This window comes from Adiantum capillus-veneris, chromosome 5 (assembly GCF_014529385.1).
Source record: "Adiantum capillus-veneris isolate H3 chromosome 5, ASM1452938v2, whole genome shotgun sequence".
In the NCBI taxonomy this organism is placed as follows: Eukaryota; Viridiplantae; Streptophyta; class Polypodiopsida; order Polypodiales; family Pteridaceae; genus Adiantum; species Adiantum capillus-veneris.
The window spans coordinates 43,752,382-43,763,802 of NC_140935.1; the positions used below are offsets into that span (position 1 = coordinate 43,752,382).

General features: G+C 41.9%; 1 protein-coding gene across 1 annotated transcript; it reads right to left on the bottom strand.

Moving 5' to 3' along the window:
• Positions 1 to 2,707: 2,707 nt before the first annotated feature.
• On the bottom strand, positions 2,708 to 7,347 carry LOC147457214 (uncharacterized). The gene is made up of 4 exons (XM_086512172.1): positions 5,975 to 7,347; positions 3,828 to 4,127; positions 3,249 to 3,301; positions 2,708 to 3,152 (listed from the first exon to the last, which is right to left on the bottom strand). Exons 1-4 carry the CDS (start codon positions 6,282 to 6,284, stop codon positions 3,033 to 3,035), a joined length of 783 nt encoding a protein of 260 aa, XP_086368298.1. The 5' UTR covers positions 6,285 to 7,347; the 3' UTR covers positions 2,708 to 3,032.
• Between the last annotated feature and the right edge of the window lie 4,074 nt (positions 7,348 to 11,421).

An 11,421-nucleotide genomic window follows, 5' to 3' on the forward strand; every position in this document is an offset into this window, starting at 1 on the left:
ACGCAAGCCGGATGGTGAGATCGATCGCCATAAGGCTCGACTTGTTGCAAAGGGTTATGCACAGCAAAAAGGCATAGATTATGAAGAGACTTTTTCTCCCACTTGTCGTATGACTACTGTGCGTTTTCTATGTGCATTGGCAGCTCATTTTGGTTGGGATGTACATCAATTAGACATTGTTACTGCTTTCTTGAATGGTGACATATTTGAGGAAGTTTATGTAACGCAGCCTCGCGGTTTTGTCATAAAAGTACAAGAGGACAAAGTGTGCAAATGTAACAAGGCTTTGTATGGGTTGAACCAATCTCCTCGTGCTTGGTATGAGAAAGCTGACACTCATTTGGTCAAACAAGGCTTTCGTAACAGTCCAACAGAAAGCACATTGTATGTAAAGCATGAGGGTGATGTATTTCTCATCGTGGTTCTTTATGTTGATGATTTGTTGATCACTGGACCAAATAAGAGACATATTGCTGAATTTAAGGCTGATTTGAATGCTACTTTCAAGATGAAAGATTTGGGGCTGTTGCAACATTATTTGGGTATACAGTTTAAGCAGTGTGATGGTGGTATTTCCTTGTGTCAGAAAAGTTACATAGAGACATTGCTATGTAAGTTTGGACTTGAGGATTGCAAACCTATTGCCACTCCCATGGAAACATGTTTGAAGTTGAGTCTACGTGATGCTGGTGATCCTGCTGATGTCACTCTTTACCAAACTGCTGTTGGCTGCCTCATTTATGTTTGCAACACGAGGCCAGATATTCAGTTTGCAGTCTCACAGGTCAGCAGATTTATGCATAACCCAGGGTCTAAGCATTGGCAAGCTGTCAAGAGGATTTTCCGCTACCTTAGTGGCACTTTACATCTTGGCTTGTTTTATCCCAAGGGGGGATCATTGCCGCCAGACTTACATGCTTTTTCAGACTCAGATTGGGCTGGTTGTTTTGACACGCGAGTGTCCACAAGTGGTTTTTGTTTCATGCTTGGCAGTTCATGTATATCATGGTTGAGCAAGAAGCAACCTACTGTGGCCACTTCTAGTTGTGAGGCTAAGTACAGGGCAGTCTTCACAGCTACGGTTGAGTGTGTATGGCTCAGACGCCTTATGGCTGATTTGGGTGTTGGACAGGACACTGCCAACACTATCTACACTGACAGTCAGAGCGCATTGGCAGTTGCGAGGAACCCAGTTTTTCATGCTCGCACAAAGCACATTGAGGTGCATTACCACTATGTCAGGGAGAGGCTCTCAGCAGGAGAGATCAGCTTGGCTTATGTGCCAACACAGGATAACCTTGCAGATCTTTTCACAAAGGCATTGTCTCGTGAGAAGCTTGAAGCTTTCTGCAAAGCTTTGGGCTTACTCCCCTTTGTGGACTGATCCTGTCCTCAGGGCATGGCACTTCCCTTTACTCATGTGCCAGCTCTCGTTCACCGCATCACTCCAGGGGGGATTTGTTACCATATACTTGTGGTAGTGATGTGTGTGAACACACTAGGACCGCCGGGGCATTTTTTCCCTCTTTAGGAGGTTTTTTCCCCCGTACATTGTATATACGCCCATCACTCTAGGGCTATCTATCTTTCCATTGCACACTAAGTAACACACTCTCTATTGTGTGCCTTGAGCTTCCTTCGTCTTCTCCAAGCTGTGTGTGTTTCTCTGCAATCCTAATTCCAACAGTGACTCCATAGCTTGGGGTAAGCCTAATCATGCTCAACTTGCCCTTAAGATTTTGCAAAATTCACTTTGACTTTTCATAAAATGTGAGAGCATTTATCTCAGGCATGTGACTTAAAGCATCACCTACAGCATTGTACTGGCCTTTTTGATACCTTAACTTACAGTCACACTCTTGAAGGATTTCAGTCCATGTGGCCTTACATCCCTTCAAATCTTTTTGTTATGCACTCCATTTGATGCTTTCATGATAAAAAACAATCTCAAATTGAGCATCACATAATAGTGTCACCATTGCATCAAAGCATAACTAACGGCATGAAGTTCTCACTCATAAGCAGTAATTCTGCTGAACAAAATCCAGCTTCTTGCTACTGAAGGAAACATGTCATCCTTTTGCAAGATCATTTTGCATATGGTTTTGTTGCTTGCGTCCATCTCAAGCACCAACGGTTTCAGAAGATTAACAATAGTTAGAATGGGTCTTATGAGCGTAATGGTAGAAGCCTGCCTGACTGTAAGACTCTTACTAGTCGGACAGAGACGAAGGTCTGCCATAGTGATCCGGGAGTCCCGTGTGGAAGGGCTGCCACAATTAAAGCTACCTTAAGCTTATCTCACAAAGATTGTAATAATAGAAGATTGGGAGTATTGTGTTGTGTGTGTGTGTGTGTGTGTGTGTGTGTGTGTGTGTGTGTGTGTGGATATTTTGTTGCATGAGGCAACAAGGCATTTAGTTAAGTGCCCCCAAATTAGTGGATTTTGTCTAGCTTTGCACACTCTTTGTTAAGAGTGAAATTCAATGTGTATATATTTGTTTTCCCCTTTTAATTTGTACTTGAATGCTCAATTACTTTGGAAGACATTTTGAGCTACAAGCACCGAGAATACTTATACAACATGTATAAGTTTGATTTTGGGCTAAATTGACGAAATGGGTGGTGTGAAACACTACCTACAACCAAGAATAAAATGAACGAGCACACAAGCAATGTTTGGGAAGATTGCAAACGAGACCAATGAAATAAGGAATAACACCCTCTTCACTATATTGTAAAGCAAGAGTAGATAGGTAAAGAAAATTCCTATTGGGAGAGGCGTTAATGGTATGCTTAGAAAAGTGATTTTTGTCAAACACTTCACAAAAGGGTAAGTGGGGAAAGGAGGGCTATGTTTAAATCCTTGGACCACTTTCCCAAACACAAAATGTAGTCTAAGGGGGTGCTACTTATATGGGGAAGAACAAAACAAATCCGTGCTCTAAGAATGTGACTTTCTCAACTTGCATACAACATTGCGCTACGTTTTGAGTATAGGAATACAAGGAAGAGGATTTAGGAGCAGCTAATTACGGGACAGTGGGCAGACGATTGTCGACAGAAAGAGGAGTCGACCGAAACCGATCACAACGAGGAGAGCAGATGTACAAGCCTCGCCTTCCAAAAGTCTCCGTTGGTGCATCTTGTACCTGTCCAAAACATCCATCTCATTAGAGAAGAGAGGGGGAGGAGGGAGGGGGGGCCGGGATTTGAACTCAGGACTTATGTGTCGAGAGAGAGGGAACCTGTGGAAAGCCTGGAAAACCGGTGCTTGTTGGAATGCGCTCCTGAAAAGTAACTGCATGCAAAAAGAAAAAACCACATTAGTGAGGACCCAAGCACATAGAACCTAAAAGAGGGTTGTCGTTTTGCCAAAGAAGAGAGGGGGGGGGGGGGGGGGGGGGGGGGGGGTGGTGTGGTTGGTTGTTTGTGTGTGTTTAAAGGGGAGGACAAAATTAATGGCAAGAAGGAAAAGAAAGGAGCATGGAAATTGAGCTCTTAGAAGTGAGTGCGCCTACCACCACATCAGTAACCATTCTAAGCACAATATTATCATATGCAGTTGACCCCGGCCATACCCAAAGAAAGATATAAAGCCAAGTTTGTATATAATATTTCTATATCTAAGTGATACTCTTGGTCACATACTAGTAGTAACGAGCTCAACGGCTGCGATTTACTGAGCGCAAGGATCGACGGCCAGATAGGCAATCGCTCTAAACTACGGCTGACTACAGTTATTTAACTGTCCTAATCATGTGATAGTCTAAGGCTTAACGTAAGATTCAATCTCAGATTAATTGAGCATTGCTACAACCACTTACATTTCTGGGCATTGAAGAAGAGCATAGCCTTGTGCAGCGCCTGCGTATAGTTATCCTCCAGCGGTAGTCGCGAGTGATGCTGCGGCACCGTCTTCACCAGCAATGTGATAAATCCTGTGAGCAACACCGCCGCGATAATGCCGCAGAAGAGCTTGCGGCTGCACACCATGCAACCCAAATCCACATACTTCTTCTTCTTCTTCTCACTTGGCCCCAGCAGCCAGCTCTGTTGTGTCTCCTCCAAGAGCTGCAGCGCCGTGCGGTCCATGTCCAAATTGCGGCTGCGATCGTCGTCCGTCGCTGAGTCCATGGCAGTCGACTAAGAGAGAGAGAACAGTATAGTTGCCTAGTTTGTTTTGTGACTGAAGAAGAGAGCGTGTGTGTGTGTGTGTGTGTGTGTGTGTGTGTGTGTGTGAGAGAGAGAGAGAGAGAGAGAGAGAGAGAGAGAGAGAGAGAGAGACGGGTCCAGGGGAGGGGAGAGAGCTTTTCTTCTATGAGTTGAAGAGAGAGAAAGGGTGATCTGTTCAGTGGAGGCAAAAGGACAACCCGCTTTTAGTCTGGATGCACACACACACTCGTCATGATCTTCTCGAAGTGAGGCAGAGGCTCAGACACAAAAACGGAAGACACACTCTAGGTTACAAAGTGAAGGAGGAGAGAAGCTGATGGAATGTGCGCCACAAACAACTGGCTTTTATAGATTCAGAGCGTGTGCGTTTGTGCGTTGGGCGGCGGGGAGGGAGAGAGCAGGAGTCGGGGCCCATGTAGGCGCATTTTACCTGGATTATCACCTCAATCACGAGGAGCTGAGAAGACTGCGTTTCTTAACAAATAGCTTGCAAATAACTTATAATTAGAGCCCCCACCACCCTCTCTCTATCGCTCATAGCCAGTATACTAAAATTTCCTTGAAAAAGAGGGATAGTGTGTGCACTAAAAGAAGGATAGTGTGCGCACTAGCGTCGCTTCAGCCCCCCCCTCTCTCTCTCTCTCTCTCTCTCTCTCTCTCTCTCTCTCTTGTGGGGCATCTTTCACTTTATTCTTTCTTAACCTTAGTCTATGGTCCATCGAAAGAAGCGTCCATATCCCCCTTCAATGTGTTTTGAATTGCTTTCTAAGAAAGCCTTTGTGGTGATTCAATATAATAATAAGAAGAGGATTTCCAATTCTTGCGACCCATCATTGGGAACCCATGTGCCATGCAAATGTTATGTGTTAGTGCGTGATCAAGTCAAATTCAAATCGTCCTAATCTTTCCCAAAGTTTCAATTTTTGATAGCAAATCATAAGTACATGGACCCATGCTCGATCTTGACAGGATCTCAATTGTTCACCATATTCCCTATATGTACTATGCATGTGTGTTTGCATATGCGTGTTTTTTTTTTTGTGTGTGGAGGCGGCGTGGGGGGGTGGGGGTCGGGGTGGTGGGTGGGGTGTTACGAAGGCATGTTTAAGCCAAGGGGAATTGAGAGCAACGGGATGTATAGATATGAATGAGTGCCTATAACCACATGTTATTTTTGTTCTTTTTTTTTGGGGTGGGGGGGGGGGCGGGGGGAGGGGGGGTTACGAAGGACTGTTTAAGCTAAGGGGAATTGAGAGCTATGGGATGTATATCTCAATGACCGCCTATAATCACATGTTATTTTTGTTTTTGTTTTTGGACCCAAGCACATAGAACCTAAAAGACGGTTGTCGTTTTGCCAAAGAAGAGAGAGGGGGAGAGAGAGGGGGGGTGGTTGGTTGTTTGTTTGTGTTTAAAGGGGAGAACAAAATTAATGGCAAGAAGGAAAAGAAAGGAGCATGGAAATTGAGCTCTTAGAAGTGAGTGCGCCTACCACCACATCAGTAATCATTCTAAGCACAATATTATCATATGCAGTTGACCCCGGCCATACCCAAAGAAAGATATAAAGCCAAGTTTGTATATAATATTTCTATATCTAAGTGATACTCTTGGTCACATACTAGTAGTAACGAGCTCAACGGCTGCGATTTTTTGAGCGCAAGGATCGACGGCCAGATAGGCAATCGCTCTAAACTACGACTGACTACAGTTATTTAACTGTCCTAATCATGTGATAGTCTAAGGCTTAACGTAAGATTCAATCTCAGATTAATTGAGCATTGCTACAACCACTTACATTTCTGGGCATTGAAGAAGAGCATAGCCTTGTGCAGTGCCTCCGTATAGTTATCCTCCAGCGGTAGTCGCGAGTGATGCTGCGGCACCGTCTTCACCAGCAATGTGATAAATCCTGTGAGCAACACCGCCGCGATAATGCCGCAGAAGAGCTTGCGGCTGCACACCATGCAACCCAAATCCACATACTTCTTCTTCTTCTTCTCACTTGGCCCCAGCAGCCAGCTCTGTTGTGTCTCCTCCAAGAGCTGCAGCACCGTGCGGTCCATGTCCAAATTGCGGCTGCGATCGTCGTCCGTCGCTGAGTCCATGGCAGTCGACTAAGAGAGAGAGAACAGTATAGTTGCCTAGTTTGTTTTGTGACTGAAGAAGAGAGCGTGTGTGTGTGTGTGTGTGTGTGTGTGTGTGTGTGTGTGTGTGTGTGTGTGAGAGAGAGAGAGAGAGAGAGAGAGAGAGAGAGAGAGAGAGAGAGAGAGAGAGAGAGAGACGGGTCCAGGGGAGGGGAGAGAGCTTTTCTTCTATGAGTTGAAGAGAGAGAAAGGGTGATCTGTTCAGTGGAGGCAAAAGGACAACCCGCTTTTAGTCTGGATGCACACACACACTCGTCATGATCTTCTCGAAGTGAGGCAGAGGCTCAGACACAAAAACGGAAGACACACTCTAGGTTACAAAGTGAAGGAGGAGAGAAGCTGATGGAATGTGCGCCACAAACAACTGGCTTTTATAGATTCAGAGCGTGTGCGTTTGTGCGTTGGGCGGCGGGGAGGGAGAGAGCAGGAGTCGGGGCCCATGTAGGCGCATTTTACCTGGATTATCACCTCAATCACGAGGAGCTGAGAAGACTGCGTTTCTTAACAAATAGCTTGCAAATAACTTATAATTAGAGCCCCCATCACCCTCTCTCTATCGCTCATAGCCAGTATACTAAAATTTCCTTGAAAAAAAGGGATAGTGTGTGCACTAAAAGAAGGATAGTGTGCGCACTAGCGTCGCTTCAGTCCCTCTCTCTCTCTCTCTCTCTCTTGTGGGGCATCTTTCACTTTATTCTTTCTTAACCTTAGTCTATGGTCCATCGAAAGAAGCGTCCATATCCCCCTTCAATGTGTTTTGAATTGCTTTCTAAGAAAGCCTTTGTGGTGATTCAATATAATAATAAGAAGAGGATTTCCAATTCTTGCGACCCATCATTGGGAACCCATGTGCCATGCAAATGTTATGTGTTAGTGCGTGATCAAGTCAAATTCAAATCGTCCTAATCTTTCCCAAAGTTTCAATTTTTGATAGCAAATCATAAGTACATGGACCCATGCTCGATCTTGACAGGATCTCAATTGTTCACCATATTCCCTATATGTACTATGCATGTGTGTTTGCATATGCGTGTTTTTTTTTTTTGTGTGTGGAGGCGGCGTGGGGGGGTGGGGGTCGGGGTGGTGGGTGGGGTGTTACGAAGGCATGTTTAAGCCAAGGGGAATTGAGAGCTACGGGATGTATAGATATGAATGAGTGCCTATAACCACATGTTATTTTTGTTCTTTTTTTTTGGGGTGGGGGGGGCGGGGGGGTTACGAAGGACTGTTTAAGCTAAGGGGAATTGAGAGCTATGGGATGTATATCTCAATGACCGCCTATAATCACATGTTATTTTTGTTTTTTTTTTTTTTTTTTTGGGGGGGGGGGGGGGGGGGGGTTACGAAGGCCCGTTGAAGCTAAGGGGAATTGAGAGCTATGGGATGTAGATATGAATGAGTGCCTATAATCACATATTTTTTTTTTTTTATTTTTTTTTTGGGAGAGAGGAGGGGGGGGGGGGGGGGTTTTGGTGTCACCAAGGCTTTTTAAGCTAAGGGGAATTGAGAGCTATGGAAAGTAGATATGAATTAGTGCCTATAATCACATGTTATTTTTGTTGTTATTTATTGGCTTTCTAAAAGAAGCCTTAGAGAAGTGTTGGGCCAAGCGTACTTTCAATGTTTTCAGTGATGATTCAGACTTACCTTAAATATTATTTTGGTTTTAAAATATTAAATAGATTTTTTTGTTTTACCTTTAGTTTTACTTCCTCACCTGGCTTGACTCTAGTGCATTCTATTCTTTTAGAATGATAAAGTGAAGCTTTACCTTACATAATTCTAGTAAGTTCTATATATACATATACATTTATACATACACACACACACACGTACACACATATATATATACACACATAATATATATAAATAAGTAAATATATAATATATATTAATGAATATTTTTATTATATATATATAAATTTATTATTTTGTTTATCTATTTATACATACACACATATATATGTATACATATATATATATGTCTATATATATAGATGTATATGTGTGTGTGTGTGTGTGTGTGTGTGTGTGTATATATATATATATATATATATATATATATGAACAAACCATGGTAAAGAAAAAAAAACTGGTGCAATGTTGCCAAAATTTAGTTTTAAAATCTTACAAATTTCAAAAAAATTGCCAATATTTTGGCTTGCTTCTTTGCGAGGAGAATACTCGATCGCTTAATAAAAGAGACATCCGTGAACATTGCTTCACCTTATAGTTCTAGTTAAATTCAACCTAATGATTTTATCACTTTAATTTCTTATTGTTTTAGAAAGCCATCGTAACCTTTTCACTTGTTATAAAATTGTATTGTCCATCACATACACATAATTGTAAATCCCTTATACGTTACAAAAGGACTCCACTTAAACAACAAGGTTAAAGGCTCACATTGACATTCCAAAACACAAAGAAAAAAAGGAAGTAAAAAAAAATAGCAAGATAAGGTAAAACAAAGGGACCCATTGACAAACCAAAACAAAGAATATTTTAATGCTTTTATAAGAAAATATAAATCTAATAAGTATAGGAAATAATAAAATAATTTAATAAAATGGACCTTAAATGAAAGGACTCTTTCACAATATTAAGAAGAGGCAAATCTAACAAGTATATGTAATTATAAAATATTTTAATGAAATGGACCTTTATGAGGCCTTAAGCGAAAGCACTCTTTCACAAACTAAAACATCTAAAAAGATTTACAATAAGTCAATACATCATGGAATCAAACTATTATGGATGCACTCGTTAATCCCTTGTTTGCCAAGGCCTTTTGAGCAAGCGAAACACCACTTTATGTGTTAGGAAATAGGACGTAGCTAAATAGATAATTGAGTAGATTACTTAGTGGAGAGAGATAATTTTCACGCATGAGAGATTATAGAGTAGAGAGAAAGAGATATCACACACAATATATGTGGTTCACACAATGTGAGCTACGTCCACGGGAAAGCAGCCACTCAATGGCTTTAGTACTTCAAACAACAAGTAAGTTACAAAGGAATTATACCCTTTTGGAGCTCCCGCCTTACTTCACTCTCACCACCTCATATCAACTTCACAATGCTTCACAGTCCATTTTTGTGTGTAGAAGAGGCCTCCTTTAATAGGAAAAAAGGGTTGCCCTCTCTCATGAAAGGCAGCCATGTGTAGCCGCCCTTGTGTAGACAAATCCAAATTGGACCCTCCAATGTGGCCGCCTTTGAGAAGTCAAATCCGCTTTTGAACCACCAGCCATTGACTTCCGACCACCGGCCACTAGCCATTGACTACCGGCCAACCGACCAAATGACCGACCGTTTTTCGACCACCGTCCGATCATAATATTCCGACGAAAAGAAATATTCCGGCCGTGAAAATTTCGGGTTTCGGCGAGTGGTTTTTCTTCACGCACGATGGCTTCTCCTCATAATGGGGTCCTTACAAATGTGCGTTTTTAATACAAAAAATTACAAGGGGTAAATCAGGCTCCATACTAAACAATTTTCCACTTAGAGATCTCCAAACCGAACCTGTTTCCATCCTAACTTCTTATCCTTGAATGCCAATTGAAGATGAGCAAAAGCTCAACTTCTCCTTGTTGACCACCTTTGTAAACATGTCTGCAAGATTTTCACTTGTATAGACCTTTCCTAGTTTTAGTTGTCCCTCTTTCAAAAGAGTGCATATGAAGTGATATCTCACCTCAATGTGCTTTGTCCTTGAATGAAAGGCTGAATTCTTCGCAAGATGGATATCACTTTCTGTATAAGACATAATTGTCTTGTTTGAATCCAAGCTCTTCTAAGAATCTGTGAAGCCGCATAATTTCTTTGTTTGCCTCTGTCATTGCTACACACTCTGCTTCCGTAGTAGAAAGTGAGACCACTTTTTTGCAGCTTTGAAGCCGAACTTACTACTGTGCCTCCAACCGTGAAGACAAAGCCAGTAGTGCTCCTTCGAGTATCTTTGTCACCTGCCATATTTGCATCAGCATACCCTTGAAGAAAAATATCAGTTCCTCTAAAATACAAAGCATTTGTTGTTGTCCCTTTCAGATACCTAAGTATCCACTTCATAGCTTGCCATTGCTCTTTACCTGGGTTGTCCATGAACCTACTTACAACTCCCACTGCATGTGCAATGTCTGGCCTTGTCCAGACCATAGCAAATAAGAGAACCTACCGTTGCAACATATGGAACTTTAGACATATACGCTATCTCCTCTTGTGTATTTAGACACATATCCTTGGTTAGTTTAAAGTGACTAGCCAAAGGTGTAGAAACCGTTTCTGCATTCTGCATTGCAAACCTTTCTAGTACCTTCTTGACGTAATCCTCTTGAGATAGCTTTATTGTCTTCTTCGTCCTGTCCCTTGATATCTTTATACCAAGTATCCTCTTTGCAGCTCCTAAATCTTTCATTGAAAAAGATTTAGACAGCTTCTCTTTTAGGTCTTTGATGTCCTACATGTTAGCACTTGCAATCAGCATGTCATCAACATACAACAATAGGATAATGAACTTCCCATCTCCCAAATTCTTCATGTAGATGCAATGATCTAAGTTGCATCTTCTGAATCCATGATTCAATGTCCATTGATCAAACTTCAAGTACCATTGTCTTGATGCTTGCTTTAAACCATACAAGGTCTTCTTTAATTTGCAAATCATTCTCTCCTTATCGTTTACTTCATACCCCTTTGGTTGAATCATGTAAATTTCCTTCTCTAAGTCACCTTGGAATGTCGTATTTACATCTATTTGCTCAAGATTTAAATCATGAGCAGCCACAAGGCTTAAGACAAGCTTAATTGAGTTCATTACAACATGAGAAAATATTTTATTGAATTCAATACCTTTCTTTTGAGAAAACCCTTTTACCACAAGCGTAGACTTGTACCTTTTCTTCCCCCCTTCTTCTTCCTTCAGCTTATACATCCATTTGTTCTGAAGTGTCCGCTTACCTTTAGGCAACTCAACCAACTCCCATGTTTGGTTGCAATGTAATGAGTCCATGTCCACTTGCATGCTCTTTATCCATTCTTCTTTGGATTCCTGTTGCATAGCTTCCTCGTATGATTCCGGCTCTCCAGAATTT